The sequence below is a fragment of the Phyllobates terribilis genome, unplaced genomic scaffold, assembly GCF_046119375.1.
Source record: "Phyllobates terribilis strain yellow unplaced genomic scaffold, ASM4611937v1 Scaffold_1__5_contigs__length_1240528914, whole genome shotgun sequence".
NCBI classification, from domain to species: domain Eukaryota; kingdom Metazoa; phylum Chordata; class Amphibia; order Anura; family Dendrobatidae; genus Phyllobates; species Phyllobates terribilis.
Genome location: NW_027362761.1, coordinates 1,156,400,231 through 1,156,421,494, shown reverse-complemented (window position 1 = coordinate 1,156,421,494; position 21,264 = coordinate 1,156,400,231). Strand labels below are relative to the sequence as shown.

The 21,264-nt window shown below is 45.5% G+C and overlaps 1 protein-coding gene across 2 annotated transcripts in view; it reads right to left on the bottom strand.

Annotated features, from left to right (window-relative positions):
- The window catches only part of FAM193A (family with sequence similarity 193 member A), a 102,641-nt gene that overhangs the window by 30,609 nt on the left and 50,768 nt on the right, over window positions 1-21,264 (bottom strand). Inside the window, exons 9-15 of one of the 2 annotated variants that reach the window (XM_073648634.1) lie at window positions 20,544-20,621; window positions 15,361-15,473; window positions 14,825-15,067; window positions 4,155-4,308; window positions 3,897-4,076; window positions 1,503-1,751; window positions 1,186-1,384 (exon numbers count right to left, since the gene is read on the bottom strand). In XM_073648634.1, the coding sequence (XP_073504735.1) occupies window positions 1,186-1,384; window positions 1,503-1,751; window positions 3,897-4,076; window positions 4,155-4,308; window positions 14,825-15,067; window positions 15,361-15,473; window positions 20,544-20,621 (1,216 nt within the window). Of the gene's footprint in view, window positions 1-1,185; window positions 1,385-1,502; window positions 1,752-3,896; window positions 4,309-14,824; window positions 15,068-15,360; window positions 15,474-20,543; window positions 20,622-21,264 lie in introns of both variants that reach the window. The other variant, XM_073648643.1, reaches the window with a different exon arrangement.

Below are 21,264 nucleotides of genomic sequence, written 5' to 3'. Positions count from 1 at the left end.
TAAAAGATAAAAATGAGAAATTTTGCAATCTTCACACTAGCCACTAGGGATTTTTTATACTCTGACTTCATCTTTCAAGAAATTTACATGAACATTAGCAGCAAAGCACAGACTCCGACTTTATTCTTAGCATTTCGGCGAGGGAGGCACGTGTGCAAGGCGAGGGAGGAGGTGAGCTGTGACCACGTATTGCGATAGGTGGATCCTAGCTCTGTATAGGAGGTGTTACCCATCATTGCCATCTTGCCTCTGATGAGAAGGAAAACTTATCCTAAAAAGGGCTGAAAATGTCAGTAATTAATAGCCACAGTGGCCAGTGTGAAAATTTTAAGACTATGAATTCTTGTTTTTTTTTGGTTTAAATATTGTTATATCAATGAAAAAATTACCAACAATTTTTATAAAAATATATAGAGGTCTAAGGGGTAACGTCTCTCCTTGTGTAGAGTGACATACTGGTGTAAGGAGACTTATAGGCCATGCAGGCTCCTCTGTGAAATTAAATATTCAAATTGCCTCTTCAGAGAGGAAAATGACAAGCACTCTAGCACCACCTACTGGAAGTAGCAATCTTAAAATCTCATCAACCCTTTAATGGGACTTGCCACATGACTTAAGATAAAAGCCAAACCAGATGCTCTATTTTCAGACACGTGTTTCGGAGTGTTTGCCCCTCATTAGTGCAAAGCAAGTATAAAAAAAAAACAAATCCTGGTTAAGAAAAGTTCACTTTCTAATGACACTCTGTAAGCTGACCATACACTTTAGATGTCTGCTGAAAGTACGGACAACCGCTATCTCTCTCGTCCCCCACACACAGGAACGCTCGGCTGAGCGCTTGTGTATTCTCTACGAGCGAATCGCTGCCTACTCATCTCCTTACCAAATCAGAACGATCGCTGTTGAAATTCAACAGCCTGTTACTCTGGGAGACTCAATGCTAGCTGGATGGTCGGCAAAACCAACCAAAATGGGTGGGTTTGGCCGACTGTGTTTTGTGTGCGTTATGTAAGTATAGGGTCACGGCACAAAAATATACACCATGCACTACACTTTTTTTTTTTTGCAGTGGGTCTCTGTGGTGGATGGATGCCTAAGCAAAGGAAGAAACCAGGGTCAATCTGGATCATATATTACAAGGCGATGCCCTCGACTGCCCTCTGCGTGGGATACTGCCATATTTACCTGCCATGGGGTCGGGTAAAAAAGAAGTTGGACTCCAGTTTTTCTCGTTCATCATTTCTGAATTCCATAGACTTATAAATTTTGACCTGTTCCACTCGGGAGAATTGCCAAAACAGGTTGGGTATATGTGATCCTGTAGGGAGGCGTTCAACACTTGATGCTTATTGGTGTGATTCTGTACGGTTGTGGGTGGCAAGGCCTAGACAAAAAAAAAGGCAAAAGTGTCAATACGAGCCACATTCCTAAGTAAAAGCAGAGGGGCGATATCTAGGCTTAGAGGGATGGAAGAGTGCAAACTTCAAAGTCTCAAAACTTACCTTACTGTGTGCAAACGGGGAGGCGTAGAGTGTGGGATGGATGAGCGGTCTGGGCAGGTGGGGGATTGTGTGTAAGGGTAAATGTCCGTGTATATGGGGGTAGAGGTGAAGTGCTGGGTGCGGTGGCTTGTCGGGATTAACAAACTGATGTCCACTTGGGAGACGTCCAGCTACCAGTGCAGACGGAGAGAGGCCAGAAGCTTCCTGCTTACACACATGACACTCACAAGTATTTGGTATGGGTTCCACCTACAATGCAAAATAATGCAATTACACTATTATGTACAGTCATAGCAAAACAAACAAACTTGGGACCACTTTTATGAGCTAGGACTACCTATATGGCTATTCGACTGAATGTCGTTCATCCTATAAAAAGCCTCACAAATATAGATGGCACTTCACTATCAGCAATATCATATAATTCACTGGAAGCAAAGCCAATTTGATTAAAAAAAAAGAAGATTGTTATTGACAGATTAAAAAAATACTTTTTAAACAATACAAGGGGAAAAATACTAGTTGAAAGTACAAAAACCCGTCATATCTAACTACACCACAAGAGGGAGACCATGCTCCATATTAATCTAGATTCCAAGTGGTACTAAACAAAATTCATAAACGTATATTTATATATTTATACAGATCCTAGTGGTAATGGAGTCAAACTGCTGTTATATTGTGCTACTGTGAAGTCTTCTAAGTACACAGAAATTATTAAATTAGAATATTTGGTAAAGTGCTATGTGCAAAGTGCATGTACATGCAATTCATAATGAAAGCACTTAACAAAGTGCATAAAGCAAATCAGTAATTTAATACAATGCCAGTGCATGAAATCTCAAATAATCAATAATGGTATCAAAAGAATATTGAATATAAACTGCATAGAGTGAAGTAAGGAAAGCAGCAGATATGACCTGGGTAGGTGGACAGCTGATGCCAACACGTGTTTCGCAAGATGCTTCTTCCAGGGGAATAGTATACTATCGTGCGAAACGCGCGTTGGGGTCAGCTGCTCATCTACCCAGGTTATATCTGCTGCTTTCCTTACTTCGCTCTATGCACTTTATATTTAAGATTCTTTTGATACCATTATTGATTATTTGAGATTTCATACACTGGCATTATATTAAAATTACTGATTGCTTTATGCACTTTGTTAAGTGCTTTCATTATGAATAGCATGTATATGCACTTTGCACATAGCACTTTACCAAATATTCTAATTTAATAATTTCTGTGTACTCCTATTGTGCTGCTGTGAAGTCTTCTAACAGCAGTTTGACTCCATTACCACTAGGATCTATTTAAATATACGTCTTTATGAATTTTGTTTAGTACCACTTGGAATCTAGATTAATATGGAGCATGGTCTCCCTCTTGTGGTGTAGTTAGATATGACGGGTTTTTGAACTTTCAACTAGTATTTTTCCCCTTGTATTAATTGTTTAAAAAATATTTTTTCAATCTGTGTCAATAAAAATCAAAGTTTTTTTCTTTATCAAACTGGCTTTGCTTCCAGTGAATTATAGGATGCTGTTTTCGAATGAAAGGCGGCCTAAAATAAAGGCCGGCTGTTAATCCCCCCTGGCAAACTCAGCTGATTGCCAGGGATGCCAGTCCCAGACCAGAGCCCGATCAGCTGATCACGCCAATGAACGTATTCAGACAAAGGGTTGTCTTTGTCTGAATTATTATTTTATTTTGATCTGAATTTATTTATTTATTTTACTCACTTATATAGCGCCATTAATTCCACAGCGCTTTACAGACATTATCATCACTGTCCCCAATGGGGCTTACAATCTACATTCCCTATCAGTAGGTCTTTGGAGTGTGGGAGGAAACCTATCCAAACATGGGGAGAACATACAAACTCCTTGCAGATGTTGTCTTTGGTGGGATATGAACCCAGGACCCCACAGCAAGATAATAGTGCTAACCACTGAGGAGCCACTGCCCTGCCCTGAGTTAACTGAGAATCCATCACTGAGCTCGTCCTCACAGTCTTAAAGGGTCGGTTCCTGGGTGCAGCTTAGTATTAAAAAAAACAAAGCCTGCTGATCTGGAGCGCTTTAATATATTTGTGCTTTAATTGTTTAACATTATTAAAATGATGATTGCTGTCAAGAATGGAATTATTTTTCTTCAGTACATTTACTGGGCAACCTGTGCAAATAAAGAAGGAAAACCCCTCTTAATCGCTCAATTCAAGTTTCTCATTCAATACCCTTCCCGCCAGTGTGTAGCATAGCATCCGGCCCCATAGCCTCCGGCCCCATAGCCTCCGGCCCCATAGCCTTAGCCTCCAGCCAACTCTTAATCACCCCTGGGGTATAACATCTAGCCATTTGCCCTTACTCTACAGAGTAAGAATGAGCATTGCATTACCTGTGGGCTGAGGTATGATGGAGGGGGGCTGTCCATCTTTGCGCCTTCCTTTCGAGGTGACCTCTTCCCAACATGAATGTCATCTTTTGACATGTCCGGCTGCTCACCGCCGCTCTCGCCATCTGCTTCTTCATCGTCCGCCTCTGAGGAGCTGCTGCTTGTGCTGCTCACTGAAGGAGACTGTAAAGCAGAGACCGTGACAATTTCCCTTTCTATGAAAGACGAGAGCGATGCCGGGTGCCATAGGAAGTGACCTACTTCGTCTTTCATCGCCATGTTTTCTCCACCGCCATTGAGCTCGTTGTGAATACCATTCATGTTGGCGACGACTTCCGCATCATCGTAGTTGTTCAGGGGGTAAATATCAGCAAATTTTGCTGATAAGGGGGCACCATCTTCATCATCACTACCACTATAAACAAAGAGGATACAGTTAATTCATGTGCTCCCATTAATAAAGCCTCGGTTAAGGCAGATATCCCAAATATTATGGATGGCTGCTATATTGAATTAGATAAGACGTGATACAAAAACTACCAATACTGCAGTGCTGTGGAAATCCAGTATTACTGGGATGCCCTAAAACCACCACCATCTCTCCATCCCTTCCAGCTCATCATAAATCAAGTCAGTGACTAACGTAGGAGCTGCAGTGGCTGCTGAGCCCATATGCCAGCGATTTTATGATGAGCTCAGAGGGAGTTGGAAAAGCAACAGAAACACTCGTTCCTGTGATAAAACAGGCAGGGAAATGTGATATCTTACAAAAAGACATAGCTGCAAGCTGGTGCTGTGTCTGTATACTCTTATGCTTCCTCCCCTGGCCAGGAGCTGTGGTATGCACAGACCATGAATTGGAGCAGCTCTGCACAGTTGCATATAACAAATAAGACTGTAGGGACACATTTATAAATGTCTTCGCACAAGAACATATTTTTTTTTAAAAGACATCCAATTGTGAAACCTATTAATATTCCAAGATTAATTAAAATATCCTTTATTCACGGGACAACACCTTTAAAACGGTCCCAAAATTTCACCAAGTGCCTGCAAAGAAGGACAGAATGTGCAACTCCCTGAAGAAAGGTACCCTATTTGTGAAAAATCAATATACAGTTAAAGCGTATGGAAAGGGTGGAACCCTGTCCTTTCATAGAGGTGAGGCTGAGGTCTATGTCCAGTTAGGACTGAAGAAAGTAAAGAACCCTAGGAATGGAGAAAACCATGTGACGCAAGTACCTTTGCCTGCACTAGTGAAAGTAGATACTCCAAGTATGGCAGTAAACCTTGACGGATTGTGATTTACCAGCCTTCAGAATTGTCTGTACAAGAGTCAGAAATTACCTTGGATCTCAGAACCTCGGTTTAAACAGTCACCCTGTTAAATGCAGCGGAGATACAGTGGGGTGGAAGAGGAGGACCAGGAGAAGGATGGTTGTGATGAGTAGGAGAAAGTCATGGAGTTCCAGTGACCAGCTTCATAAAGAGTACTATGTGTCTGGAGGTTTTAGGATCACCCTATGCTTAGATCACTTGAGAACATTAGGAAGGAGGTGAACAGGAGGGAAGAGAGTACTCTGACCATAGAGTGAGCAGAGCATCTACCAAAAAGGCCCTTCAGTTTGGGACCTTGTGATTGAGAAAAGACACAGAGGTTTTCATCAAGGTTGCCCCAGTGAAGGCAGAGCTAGCTGAACATCGCTAGAAGTTTTCACTCTCCCAGATCCAGAGAGATTCTTGACTGAAAATCCAAGGTCCAGCTTTCCACACTTCTAATGTGGACCGGGGTGAGGGCTGGAATATGACACTCCATCCAATAAAGAATCCTAGTGTCTTCCCCCATGGCCAAGGGCTCCTGGTGCCTCTCTGATGGTTCAAGTAGGCCACCAAAGTAGAGTTGCTGGTCTGCTCACAAAGTGGGAAAGAACCACAAAGATGGCTCCCAGTTCCAGAAAGCTGATCTGGCGGTGGGTTTCCTCCAAAGACTAAGTGGTGTAATAGGTGAACACCCTTCCCCAACAAGAGAGACTGACATTGGCTGTCATCATCTCAAATTAAAAGGGGAAGAAAGCATCTGCTGGAGGTACCAAAGGCAGCCTCTGTGCACTCACACAGGGAGACTGATAAGATGATGCAGAGTTCACGGATTTGTTTTGAAGAGACCAAATGAAATCCTGCAGAGGGAGGGCATGAAATTTGATGAAGAATACAGCCTCAAAAATTAGACCGTCCTGCCAAGGACCCTCCCTCATGGGGAAAAAAAAAAAAAAAAAAAAAGAGAGACCCTACAATAAATGACACTGTCTCGAAAAGGAGAAAACTTGTCTGGTGGAGGAAAACTCAACCCACCCAGGTATTTAAGGTCATGTCCAGAAATACTAGCTACTAGGATGGCGTCGAACATGATTTCTATATGTTGATGGTGCAATCAAAGAGCTCCAAGGATGAAGGGTATTTGGAGGGTGGACAAATTCTTCTTCTTCCCGAACGAGATCTTCACCAAAAGTTTGTAGAGATGAGTGACAATTGTCCCTCTTCTGGCATGGAGGAGCGTCATGAGGGGCTTGTCTGAAGGGGAGTGTGACAAACTGGAAATTAAAGAGAAACGCCAGCAAAGAAATAACTGGTGGGACTCGGCGATGGGGATGTGAAGATACACATTGTGTAGCTCTACCAATGAGGAATTCTAGCTCCAGTGATGGGACCACAGACCACAGGTATGCCATGTGAAATCTTCAGACTTACAATCTATTGAGTCTCGTCAGGTCCAGTATGGGCCTGATCAAGCTGACTTTTCTAAGAAAACTATGAACAGGTTGTAATAATATCACTTGAAATCATTCCAGATCCAGAACGGCAACAATAACTCTTTGGAGCTTAAAATCATTGATGGCTGAGGGGGGAAAGGAGGAAAATGGAGGGAAGGAGATGTAGGAAAGAACCTGTCTGGGAGCAGAGTGACGAATTTGATCTTGTAGCCCAAAGAGTACACCTCCTGGGCCCAGGCGTCGTCCACGTGAGCCATCTAAATTTCTCTGGAGGAGAGAACAGAGGGATTTTTGGTACTCACCGTAAAATCTCTTTCTTGGAGCCTTCATTGGGGGACACAGGACCATGGGTGTATGCTGTTGTCACTAGGAGGCTGACACTAGGCAAAAAAAGAAAATAGCTCCTCCTCCGCAGTATGCACCCGCCTACAGGCACCAAGCTCACCAGTTAGTGGCTAGAGCAGTAGGAGGAACATAAAATAATTAACTATGCAATGCCCAACGGGGCACAACCGTGAAAACTAAATTAGATGCCCAACAGGGCCAACTGGACATATGCCCAAAATCAGGGAGGGTCTTGTGTCCCCCAATGAAGGCTCCAAAAAAGATTTTACAGTGAGTACCAAAAATCCCTCTTTTATCGCTTCATTGGGGGACACAGGACCATGGGACGTCCAAAAGCAGTCCCTAGGGTGGGAGAACAAAAGATAGCCACAGATTAGGTCAGACTGCCTGCAACTGCCGCCTGCAGAACCTTCCGTCCAAGACTGGCGTCAGCCGAAGAATAAGTGTGGACTTTGTAAAACCTTGAAAAGGTGTGGAGCTTAGACCAGGTTACGGCCTTACAGATCTGAGAAGCTGAAGCCTGATGGCGAACAGCCCAAGAGGCCCCCAACGCCCGGGTGGAGTGAGCCCTTACCCCCAAAGGGGGAGGTTAGTCCGAGACGCGATATGCCTCCAAAATGGTCGAACGTATCCAAAGGGCGATGGTTGACTTGGAAGCAGGAAGGCCCCTGCGACGCCCTTCAGGGATGACAAACAGGGTGTCCCAACGCCGGAGGGAGGCTGTTCTAGAAAGGTACACACGTAAGGCTCTGACCAGATCCAGTTTATGCAGGGACTTCTCCCGTGGGTGCACTGGGGCCAGACAGAAGGAAGGCAAAACAATGTCCTCATTGATGTGGAAAGAGAAGACTTTCGGCAAAAAGGAAGGCACCGGCCTGAGCACTACCTTGTCTTGATGTTAGACCAGAAAGGGTGACCGACATGAGAGGGCTCCGAGCTCTGCAACCCTCCTAATAGAGGTAACGGCCACCAGAAAAGCCACTTTCCAGGAGAGAAGAGAGGCTGAGATGTCCTGAACGGGTTCAAACAGGGGCTGTTGGAGGACGCTTAGGACCATATTAAGGTCCTATGGATCCACCGGGGGGCGATAAGGCGGCGCCAGGTGAGCCACCCCTTGTAGAAACTTCTTGACCTGAGGACGGGAAGCCAAGTTACCTTGGAATAGAATGGACAAGGCCGAAACTTGGCCTTTGAGAGTGTTTAGAGAGAGTCCTGCTTCCAGACCAGACTGAAGAAAGGCCAAAATGCCCGGTAACGAAAAGGACATGGGAGCTAGCAGATCTTTCTCGCAGTGACGAAAAAAAGCCTCTCCAGGTTCTGTGGTATATGCACGAGGTTGCGGGTTTTCTGGCACTAATTAGGGTCTGAATGACGTCTGCAAAACCCACCTTCCTCAAGACTACGGCCTGAACGGCCATGCCATTAAATTCAGAGAACGAGAACTCTGATGAAGAATAGGCCCCCTGAGAGAGGAGGTCCGGACGGTCTGGTAGTCTCCAGGGGGAGTAGACGAGCAGGTTTACTAGATCTGCGTACCAGACTCGTCTGGGCCAATATGGGGCTACTAGAATTACCGCTACTCCTTCTGTCTTGATCTTTTTGATGACTCGAGGGATCAATGATATAGGGGGAAAAAGATATGGCAGCTGGAACTGAGACCATGATATGACTAGTGCCTCTTGAGCGATCGCAAGGGGTTCGCGGGACCGGGCTACAAAGGATGGAACCTTGTGGTTTAACCGAGACGACATGAGGTAAACGTCCGGCGTGCCCCACCGTAAACAAATCTGATGGAACACCTCGGGATGGAGAGACCATTCTGAGGCAAGGCCCTGTCGACTGAGGAAGTCGGCCGCACAATTGTCGACCCCCGGAATGTAGACTGCTGAGATTGCCAGAACTGTGTTCTTGGCCCAAACTAGCACTCTGGCCACTTCTTTCAAGACGTACTTGCTGCGCGTTCCTCCCTGACGGTTTATGCACGCCACAGCCGTGACGTTGTCAGATTGTACACGGATCGGGAACCCTGCATGAATATCCTGCCAGTGACGCAAAGCCAGGTAAATTGCCCTTATCTCCAAGATGTTGATCGGTAGGGAGACTTCGTGGGGACTCCACCAGCCCTGCACCGTGTGGTGAAGGAATACTGCCCCCCAACTGATGAGGCTGGCATCGGTCTTGACCACCTGCCAACAAAGCGGTAGGATTGACCTCCCGGGTCTGAAGGAAGAGGGGCGAGTCCACGTTGTTAATGACCTTATGACATGAAGAGGTAACCTGATGCGTCGATCTAGAGACGACGGGTTCTTGTCCCATGCCGACAAGGGCCAGTTGAAGAGGCCGGGTATGGAACTGGGCAAAAGGCACTGCTTCCATAGCTGCCACTATTTTTCCCAAGACACTCATGCATAGGCGAAGAGTGTGTGGACTGGGGTCGGAAAGGAGGTGGATTCCCCGATGGAGAGAGTTTATCTTTTCCCTCGGGAGAAAGACCCGGGCATGGGTCGTGTCGAACTGCATCTCTAGAAAGGTTACGCGTTGAGATGGGACCAGGGATGATTTGCCTGTGTTGATCAGCCAGCCTAACCGAGAGAGCGTGTTCAAGGTGAACTGGAGACAGTCCCTGAACGTGGGACCCTTGATCAATAGGTCGTCGAGGTAGGGGATAATTACAATCCCCCTGGCTCGTAGAATGGCCATGACAGTCGCCATTACCTTCGTGAAAACCCTCGGGGCGGAGGCAAGCCCGAAGGGGAGAGCAGTGAACTGGTAATGTGCGTTCTGTTAGGCAAATCGAAGGAACTTCAGATATGGTGCGCAGATTGGGATGTGAAGATACGCATCCTGAATGTCCACTGAACATAGATATTCCTCGGCTTCCATCGAGGCGATTACGACCTGAGGAACTCCATTCTGAAGTGCCGGATGCGTACCTGTCGGTTTAGTTGTTTGAGGTCCAGGATCGGACGTAGTGAGCCATCCTTTTTTGGAACAACGAAAAGATTGGAGTAAAAACCGGAAAACCTTTCCTGAAGGGGGACTGGAACTATGACTCCTAAGCGCAGAAGGGAGGCGATGGCCTGAAAGAAACCGGGAAGCAGAGATGGATGCGGGGGGCGAGACCTGAAAAATCGTGTTCCTGGCATGGCGTTGAATCAGATCTTGTAGCCGGAGGTCACAATCTCTTTGACCCAGGCGTCTTCTATTGCTGAGACCCAAGAGTCTCGGAACAAAAGTAGACGGCCGCAAACCCTGGGAGAAGTCCCAGGTGGGAGTGACAAGTCATGCTGAGGAAAATATGTTGGATCGTGATCGGGATCCAGAGGGCTTAGAAGAGCGACCCTTTGGGCGCCAGTTGGGAGTGGGCCTAAAGGTAGGCTTACGTCTCTCACGCTGTGCTGGGGTACGGTCCTGTTGAGAGGAGGGGCTCGGTTGAGCGAACTGACGAAAGGACCGGAACTGAAGGGAACGTCTCCTAGGAAAGAGGTGTTTAGGTCTCGGCTGGGGAAGGGAGGTGCTCTTACCCCCAGTGGCATCAGAAATGATCTGGTCTAACTTAGACCCAAACAGCCTGGAGCCTTGAAAACGGAGATTTGTTAGTGATTTTTTGGAGGCCGGGTCGGCGTTCCAAGCCTTCAGCCAAAGAATTCTACGTATAGCAATAATATTACTAGAGACGCGGGCTGAACAGGCAGTAGCGTCAAGGGACGCCGTGAGCAGATATTTTCCTGCGCGGGCGATCTGTTCCGCTAGGTCAGCCAGATCGTCCGGGGAAGCCCCTGTAAGGATGCCCTGCCTAAGCTAAGCAGTTTGGCCCATGCGGAGACTGCCTTTGATACCCAAGTTGAGGCGAAGGAAGGACACAGGGAGGAGCCAGCAGCCTCAAAGGCTGAGTTAGCCAAGGCCTCAACCTGTCTATCCATAGTGTCCTTGAGGGAGGAACAGTCTGGAAGAGACAGCACCGTCTTGGCCGAGAGACGAGAGACAGGAGGATCCACAGATGGGGAATCCGTCCATTTACTGACAAGATCGTGATTAAACGGGTATAGCATGTCTAACTTTCTTTCCAGTGAAGCGCTTTTCTGGATGCTCCCACTGTTTCTGAAAGACACCGTCAAATTCTGTATGATTAGAAAAGGTGCGAGCCGGGCGTTTAATTCTCTTGAAGGAAACTGAGTAGTCCTGAGAATGGCTCTCGTCCTCTTTAACATGCAGGGTCTGATTGACGGCCGATATAAGGCTGTTAACCATGTCCTGGATTTTAGAATATTGATCCGTGTCGGATCCAGAGTCAGAATCTGATGCAGAGTCAGATCCCAGGGCGCCCTCTGGGGAAGAGATGTGAGATGCAGGGAGCATATTGGAGTCTGGAGAGCTGCAAGACTGACCTTGTGTGAGTCCGTTTATGAGAACGTGCTCCAAGTTTGTCCTTGGGAGGAGGGGTAGGGGTGCCTGCGAATCATCCGTGGGAACGTTCGGAGCACTGATGGCCGTGGATAGCATGGGCAAGCGTTCTAGGACATGAACCAGAGATTGAGATACCTTGGTGAGGTCAGAGACAGACTAGGACATAGCAACAGCCCACTCTGGAGGAGGGAGAGTTACTTCTTCCTGGGCGGCCGGGGGATCTTGGGGAGCCAGCATGGTGGGAGGCTTGCAGGTCGAGCAGAAAGCCGTTGTCAGACCCACGGGACACTTAGTACTGCAAAGAGCACAGGCGTAGTATGTGACTGTGTGAGCGGGACGAACAGAAAACTCCCTGGGTTTGGGCATATGTGCCTAACCAGGAATACTGCAGAGGAGGGAGCCTGTAGGCAGAAAAGGTGTGTCGGTGCCAGGGCAGAGCCGACCCAGTCTAGGAATATCCACAGTCCAGTTTCCCCCGTCGGAAACTCTGGAGCTGAGCTGAAGGGAGCCGCTGTAGGAGGTGCGGTGCTGAAGCTGGCAGGCAGAACCAGGAACAGAGAACAGCGTAGAGGGGCGGGGCGGGAGCAGAGCATGCTGTCCTGAGTGACTTGGGGGAGCCGAGGCTCTGATAGGTGGAAAGAATGGGGACGGGCTTAGGAAACCAGCCGCTGATAGGTCCCCGGGAGAAATGTGGGCGTGCCAGACACATCACAATGCTTCTCTTCGGCCCTAATTGGCCGATTGCCGGAGGGGGCGTATACCAGCCGGTAAAAGGAACGCCCCAATCGAGACGAATTCTCCCAGAAGCTTTGTGGCTTGTACACATGTAGTTTGGCAAATTCCAGTCTGGCTTTATGATTTTTTTTTCCAACATTGGTGTTCTCCTTGGTCGTCTCATATGAAGTTCACTTTGGATCAAACAAAGACGGATGGTGCGATCTGACACTGATGTTCCTTGAGCTTGAAATTCACCTTTAATCTCTATAGAAGTTATCCTGGGCTCTTTTGTTACCATTCGTATTATCCGTCTCTTTGATTTGTCATCAATTTTCCTCCTGTGGCCACGTCCAGGGAGGTTGGCTACAGTACCATGGATCTTACATTTCTGAATAATAAGTGCAACTGTAGTCACAGGAACATCAAGCTGCTTGGAGATGGTCTTATAACCTTTACCATGCTTGTCTATAATTTTCTTTCTAATCTCCTGAGACAACTCTTTCCTTTGCTTCCTCTGGTCCATGTTGAGTGTGGTACACCACAATGTCACCAAACAACACAGTGAGTATCTGTAGCTGTATATACAGGCCCACTGACTGATTACAAGTTTGTAGACACCTGTGATGCTACTTAGTGGACACAACTTGATTTAACATGTCCCTTTTGTTACATTTTCAGGGGTACCATCATTTCTGTCCAGGCCTATGTCAGGAGTTGAATTTTTTTAGAAAATTCTGTGTAAGCAGGGTTGAAAAGCAATGACTGACTTTCATTCGTTCATTTTTATAGATTTTTAATTATTACTTTTGTCAGAATCAAGATGACCATTGTGGGGTTTCCTTTCATTAAAAGAGGGGCACTGTCAAGTGTGTGTGTGTGTGTGTGTGTGTGTGTGTGTGTGTGTGTGTGTGTGTGTGTGTGTGTGTGTGTGTGTGTGCCAAAAGTTTGGACACACCTTCTCATTTAAAGATTTTTCTGTATTTTCACGACTATGAAAATTGTACATTCACACTGAAGGCATCAAAACTATGAATTAACACATGTGGAATTATATACTTAACAAAAAAGTGTGAAACAACTGAAAATATGTCTTATATTCTAGGTTCTTCAAAGTAGCCACCTTTGGCTTTGATGACTGCTTTGCACACTCTTGGCATTCTCTTGATGAGCTTCAAGAGGTAGTCACCGGAAATGGTTTTCACTTCACAGGTGTGGCCTGTCAGGTTTAATAAGTGGGATTTCTTGCCTTATAAATGGGGTTGGGACCATCAGTTGTGTTGTGCAGAAGTCTGGTGGATACACAGCTGATAGTCCTACTGAATAGACAGTTAGAATTTGTATTATGGCAAGAAAAAAGTAGCTAAGTAAAGAAAAACGAGTGGCCATCATTACTTTAAGAAATGAAGGTCAGTCAGTCCGAAAAATTGGGAAAACTTTGAAAGTGTCCCCAAGTGCAGTTGCAAAAACCATCAAGCGCTACAAAGAAACTGGCTCACATGAGGACCGCCCCAGGAAAGGAAGACCAAGAGTCACCTCTGCTTCTGAGGATAAGTTTATCCGAGTCACCAGCCTGAGAAATCGCAGGTTAACAGCAGCTCAGATTTGAGACAAGGTCAATGCCACACAGAGTTCTAGCAGCAGACACATCTCTTCAACAACTGTTAAGAGGAGACTTTGTGCAGCAGGCCTTCATGGTAAAATAGCTGCTAGGAAACCACTGCTAAGGACAGGCAACAAGCAGAAGAGACTTGCTTGGGCTAAAGAACACAAGGAATGGACATTAGACCAATGGAAATCTGTGCTTTGGTCTGATGAGTCCAAATTTGAGGTCTTTGGTTCCAACCACCGTGTCTTTGTGTGACGCAGAAAAGGTGAACGGATGGACTCTACATGCCTGGTTCCCACCGTGAAGCATGGAGGAGGAGGTGTGATGGTGTGGGGGAGCTTTGCTGGTGACACTGTTAGGGATTTATTCAAAATTGAAGGCATACTGAACCAGCATGGCTACCACAGCATCTTGCAGCAGCATGCTATTCCATCCGGTTTTGTTTAACTGGACCATAATTTATTTTTTAACAGGACAATGACCCCAAACACACCTCCAGGCTGTGTAAGGGCTATTTGACCAAGAAAGAGTGATGGGGTGCTACGCCAGATGACCTGACCTCCACAGTCACCAGACCTGAACCCAATCGAGATGGTTTGGGGTGAGCTGGACCGCAGAGTGAAGGCAAAAGGGCCAACAAGTGCTAAGCATCTCTGGGAACTCCTTCAAGATTGTTGGAAGACCATTTCCGGTGACTACCTCTTGAAGCTCATCAAGAGAATGCCAAGAGTGTGCAAAGCAGTCATCAAAGCAAAAAGGTGGCTACTTTGAAGAACCTAGAATATAAGACATATTTTCAGTTGTTTCACACTTTTTTGTTAAGTATATAATTCCACATGTGTTAATTCATAGTTTTGATGCCTTCAGTGTGAATGTACAATTTTCAAAGTCATGAAAATACAGAAAAATCTTTAAATGAGAAGATGTGTCCAAACTTTTGGTCTGATAGAATATATATTACACACACACACGGTCAAAATTGATGGTACCCCTGGTTTAATTAAAGAAAAGCCCACAATGGTATATATACACATACACACACACGTATAGTGCACAACAATAACGACGCATGCATAATAACTCACAATGTGGGTGCAGAGCCGTTGTCTGCAAGTATCAGCCTGGGATGCTGTTGGATAGTGATGGGAGAACTGGGGCCAGAACCTGAACTGGCGGAGGACAGGCTGGGCGGGTGTATCTCCGACAGATAATCTGGAGTGGCGTCTACTTGTAGTGGCAATGGGTTTAGGTGGATATCATCTGTAATGGGTGTATCCATGATGCCACACGTGAGGATGTGAGACAGGCTGCAGTCGTCACAGGTGCACCTGGGAGAAGAACACAGACCCGACAGCGTACAGTCAGAAAAAAAGAAATAAATTAAAGGTTGTTTTTTTTGTATAGAAGGCGATAATCAAAACGGCGACACTACACGCTCCATAATTAGAAGCTGCAAAGACTAGCGTTCATACAAATTACCGGCAAGCGATGGTATATAAAGGAGTGTTTATAACACATTCGCCTATGGTCTACAAGCTTTCTAGGGATTTGTATCCCAGGAATAAAAGTAGCAGCCCACAGAGTACACGGACCACGGTTATGCCGACAGCAATAAACCCACCTCCTCCTGTAGTTACAGTTCGGACAGTCGGACATGCACATCCGCGTTGACAGCATGTGTCTCATTTTGTCTGCGAAGTTGTTTTCTCCAGTTAACGCTTTCTTGTTGTTTAACTGAGAATCAGAATAAAATATACCATGAAGTTAATAAAATAGAACATGGTCTTAAGCCATCGGCTCCACTGCTGTCGCAGCAAAATTGCAGCATTACCGCTAACAGTTTCACACATCCGAGATTTACAGTGATATCTGGACCAGCCGAGGTGCTCCTGCCCCGAAATCAGCCTGAGGGCGTATACGAGGCTGCCAAGTTCAGGTCATGACACCCTGGCAGCCCGGACATCGCACTCTGTACTCGGATGTGTGAAACCTACCATTTCTGCGGAAAGGTCACCAACAACTGCAAGAATTTTTACCATCAAGAGAATTCTTGCAATTGTCGTCCCTAGCTTTTTCCTCTACGTTGCGGTAGTGCCGCATTTTCATGGCGACTCACATCGGCGCAGTGTCACTGCGGAGCACTCGTTTTACAGAAAATTGACAAGGACATGAATTAAATTAGGATGAGAATAGTCTTGGACAAGCAGTCAGGTTTTCTAATCTGGCCGGTTATAGTAAAGCTACATGGCGACTTTGGTTGTGCGACACCAAGATTGCAATGTGGCACTGTGACATCGCAAGTATAGTGTGCAGCGGTACGTCCCGCAAGAGCGACATGACTGGACCAACACATGTAGACTGATCGTAAATTGCTTTTCTAACAGAGTTCGAAGTAAATGTGGTGCAAGTTCAACTCTTGGATATACAGTGTAAAAGTTTGGGTACCCCTGGTCAAAATGACTTCTTGTGAACAGTTAAGCAAGTTGAAGATAAAATACTTTCTAAAAAGGTCTAAAGTTAAAGATAACACATTTCCTTTGTATTTTAGGCAAACAAATATACACTGCTCAAAAAATAAAGGGAACACCCAAATAACACATCCTAGATCTGAATGAATGAAATATTCTCATTGAATACTTTGTTCTGTACAAAGTTGAATGTGCTGACAACACAATCACACAAAAATCATCAATGGAAATCAAATTTATTAACCAACGGAGGCCTGGATTTGGAGTCAACCCCAAAATTAAAGTGGAAAAACACACTACAGGCTGATCCAACTTTGATGTAATGTCCTTAAAACAAGTCAAAATGAGGCTCAGTATTGTGTGTGGCCTCCACGTGCCTGTATGACCTCCCTACAACGCCTGGGCATGCTCCTGATGAGGTTGCGGATGGTCTCCTGTGGGATCTCCTCCCAGACCTGGACTAAAACATCCGCCAACTCCTGGACAGTCTGGTGCAACGTGACGTTGGTCGATGGAGCGAGACAGGATGTCCCAGATGTGCTCAATCGGATTCAGGTCTGCGGAACGGGCGGGCCAGTCCATAGCTTCAATGCCTTCATCTTGCAGGAACTGCTGACACACTCCAGCCACATGAGGTCTGGCATTGTCCTGCATTAGGAGGAACCCAGGGCCAACCGCACCAGCATATGGTCTCACAAGGGGTCTGAGGATCTCATCTCGTTACCTAATGGCAGTTAGGCTACCTCTGGCGAGCACATGGAGGTCCTCCAAAGAAATGCCACCCCACACCATTACTGACCCACTGCCAAACCGGTCACGCGGAAGGATGTTGCAGGCAGCAGATCGCTCTCCATGGCGTCTCCAGACTCTGTCACGTCTGTCACATGTGCTCAGTGTGAACCTGCTTTCATCTGTGAAGAGCACAGGGTGCCAGTGGCGACTTTGCCAATCCTGGTGTTCTGTGGCAAATGTCAAGCGTCCTGCACGGTGTTGGGCTGTGAGCGCAACCCCCATCTGTGGACGTCGGGCCCTCATACCACCCTCATGGAGTCGGTTTCTAACCGTTTGTGCAGACACATGCACATTTGTGGCCTGCTGGAGGTCACTTTGCACGGCTCTGGCAGTGCTCCTCCTGTTCCTCCTTGCACAAAGGCGGAGGTAGCGGTCCTGCTGCTGGGTTGTTGCCCTTCTACGGCCCCCTCCACGTCTCCTGGTGTACTGGCCTGTCTCCTGGTAGCGCCTCCAGCCTCTGGACACTACGCTGACAGACACAGCAAACCTTCTTCCCACAGCTCGCATTGATGTGCCATCCTGGATGAGCTGCACTACCTGAGCAACTTCTGTGGGTTGTAGAGTTCGTTTCATGCTACCACGAGTGTGAAAGCACAACCAACATTCAAAAGTGACCAAAACTTCAGCCAGAAAGCATTGGTACTGAGATGTGGTCTGTGGTCCCCACCTGCAGAACCACTCCTTTATTGAGGGTGTCTTGATAATTGCCAATAATTTCCATCTATTGTCTATTCCATTTGCACAACAGCATGTGAAATTGATTGTCAATCAGTGTTGCTTCCTAAGTGGACAGTTTGATTTCACAGGAGTTTGATTTACTTGGAGTTATATTCTGCTGTTTAAGTGCTCCCTTTATTTTTTTGAGCAGTGTATATATATTTTTATCTTTCACATTTTAAAAACTACAAAAAGGAAAATGAGCCAATGCAAAAGTTTGGGCACTCTTGGAGATTTGTGTGCTCAGATAAGGTTTGAAACCTTGGGCAAAGTTATTAGCCTGGTAGGATTATGGCTTGTTCACTATCATTGTTAGGAAAGACCAGGTGATGCAAATTTTCCAGCTTTATAAAAACCCCAGCCACCTTGTGAGAAACAGCAGCCATGGGTTCTTCTAAGCAGCTGCCTAGCACTCTGAAAATGGTGGAGGCCCACAAAGCAGGAGAATGCTATAAGATGATGGCAAAGCATTTTCAAGTGGCCCTTACCTTAGTTTGAAATGTAATTAACAAATGGCAGTTAACAGGAACAGTGGAGGTCAAGATAAGGTCTGGAAGACCAAGCAGAATTTCAGTGAGCTGCTAGTAGGATTGCTAGAGAGGAAAATCAGAAACCTGCTTGACTACAAAACACCTTCCGAAAGTTTTAGCAGACTCTGGAGTTGTGGTACATTGTTCTACTGTTCAGAGACACTTGCACAAATATGGCCTTCATGGAAGAGTCATCAGAAGAAAACCCATCCTGCGTACTCACCATAAAATTTTGCATCAGAGGTATACAAAAGTACATCTAAACAAGCCTGATGCACTTTGGAAACAAGTTCTGTGGACCGAAGAGGTTAAAACAGAACTCTATGGCCACAATGATTAAAAGAATGTGTGGAGAAAAAATGGCACAGAATTTCAGGAAAGGAACATCTTGCCAACCATTAAGCATGGGGGTAGATCAATCATGCTTTGGGGTTGTGTTGCAGCCAATGGCATAGAAAACATTTCACGGGTAGAAGGAAGAATGGATTCAATGAAATATCAACAAATTCTTGATGCAAACATAAAACCATCTGTAAAAAAGCTGAAGTTGTAAAGAGGATGGCTTCTACAAATGGATAATGGTGCTAAACACACGTCAAAATCCACAATAAGACGCAAGCTGAAGGTTTTACAATGGCCCTCACAGTCCCCTAATCTGCTCATCATTGAAAATCTGTGGCTAGACCCAGGAATCTCTCAGAACTGGAAGAATTTTCCAAGGAAGAATGGATGAAAATCCCTGAAACAAGAACTGAAAGACTCTTGTCTGGCTACAAAAAGCGCTTACAAGCTGTGATACTTTCAAAAGGGGGTGCTACTAGGTGCTAACCATGCAGGGTGCCTAAACCTCTGCATAGGCACTTTTTTTTTGCAATTTTTAAAATGGAAAATCTGAAAATATATATATATTTTTTGCCTAAAATACAAAAGAAATGTGTCATCTTTAACTTTAGGCCTTTTAGAGATCATTTTATCTTCAAGTGCTTAACTGTTCACAATAACTAATTTTGACCAGGAGTGCTTAAACCTTTATATGCCACTGTATATTCATTTATTGCAATATAATCATACCCTAGAATAGTCATGTGACTTCAACAACAGCAGGTCGCAGAAGAAAAGAAAAATGCACATATTTCTCGACTTGTATGGATCTTGCTGTAGGGGTACCAAAGTTGCTATGTAGCCCCAACCCCAGGGAAATGACAAAGATTTGGACGCAGATGATAATGCAGTAAAAAAAAAAAAAAAAAAATTACACAAACCAGGCACACACATAAATTAATGGCAGGCCAGTACTGTAAAGAAACACCTGGGCCAAAAGCACAGAACAAAGCACTGAGAATGGGGGGGTTAATGCCCAACAGTAATTTGGCAGGACTGGACAATAGTAATCTCACTAAGGAGGTTAAAAAAATAAAATAAAAGTCTGGAGTGGTTTACAGAAGAGAAAAAAAAAAGAAGCCATGTTTTTGTAACCTTGCGCACATCCAGAGATAAGACTAGCCCAGTGGTGGCCTCTTGCTAAGGGATAGACCTGTCAATCACTTCTAGAAGTGCAGGTGCGGTGCTGGACTAGTCACCTCTCCAGCTCTGGAGCCCAACTGGAATCTAAAATGAATTGGGGGGGCTTTAACCTGCTCTAATCTCAGTTTAATGAGCCACATGAGAACACACTGATCAGCAGATTGCAAAGATGTCTGCAGATGGGAGTCATTTTCTTTTGGAGTAGACCCTGGTTTGGCTAAACACAGACACATAGGGCAACCTACCTCCAACAGGGAAAGGCGGCTTTCCAACTCCTTGAGGAGTAGAGCTATTTTGCATCGCTTTATCCCATTTTTCCACATTATCCCATCCCCAAAGAGCAAGTTTCCTTCCTTCTCTAGGAAATCATTGCGATTCCTTTTGGGCTATGCTGTTTTTACCATTGGAAAGCGACAAAAACCCGGCGTAATGGGAGAAAATTTGTCTCGTTTGTTAGAGTCGGCGCGTTGTAACATTTGCATCTATCTAGCCCTATAAAAACATAAATCAATACTGCAGAGCTGCTGCCTACAGTTTGCAGCCGGTCCTAAAAATAAAAACTTAAAAAAAAAAATGGAAAAATTTATATTTTTCTTTTCTTTATTTTGGCAAAAATGGATTTCAGGAAAGCAGAAGAAGAGCACACGGCCAGAGCCGGACATAACCAAGCAGATAACGCAACAAAGCGTTTATTCCCTCCACCCCAAAAAGAGGATTTTGTTTCACGAAAGTCAATTCCAAAAGCACAGTGAAAGCAATGGTGGCGGCCTTACTTGGTCTTCAATAAACATCCTTTGTCTATAGTATTCCCAATCTTCTTTTAGCATCCTGTGTTTGGACTGCAATGCCATCTAAAATGAAGTTTAGACCAAAGTGAACACGCTTTCTGGAAAGTCCATAACCACCTGCACCTTTTGGCAGCGCTCCTTTACAGACGGCTGGCATGGTTCTCAGCAGCACACCAGGAGCTGTGGTATGATCAGACCATGTTCCTGCACGGTCAGACTCAGCCATTACACAGTACACAGCAGGGGCACATTTATAAGATTATCTCAGCACAGGAACATTTTATTTAGACACATCCAATTGTGGAAATTATTATTATTGATTAAAATCAACTTTTGTTTGTGGGAAAACCCCTTTTAATAAATGCAGATTACATCAAGCGCATAAAAACAATTAAGATTAAAAAGGACCAGCCATTTTCACTTGAAAGGGTCAAAGATCAGCAGATAAAAGCAGGAGTATTTGCTTAACCATATCCAACCTCTTGCAAGAGGTCTGCGGTGTAACCCCCTAAACCGGTCCGGGGGTTTCTCCAAGCCAAAGGTGGGATCAGTGATGAGAGCAGTAACTGCTAGCAGCACCAATGACCAAGTCCTACCACTCGATCACCTGCTGCGATGGGAATGCTCAGATATATCCGAACTAGTCTGCATCCTCTCCACCCGCACATAGATGTAGACGCAGAGAAAACAATGGATGGCAATGAAA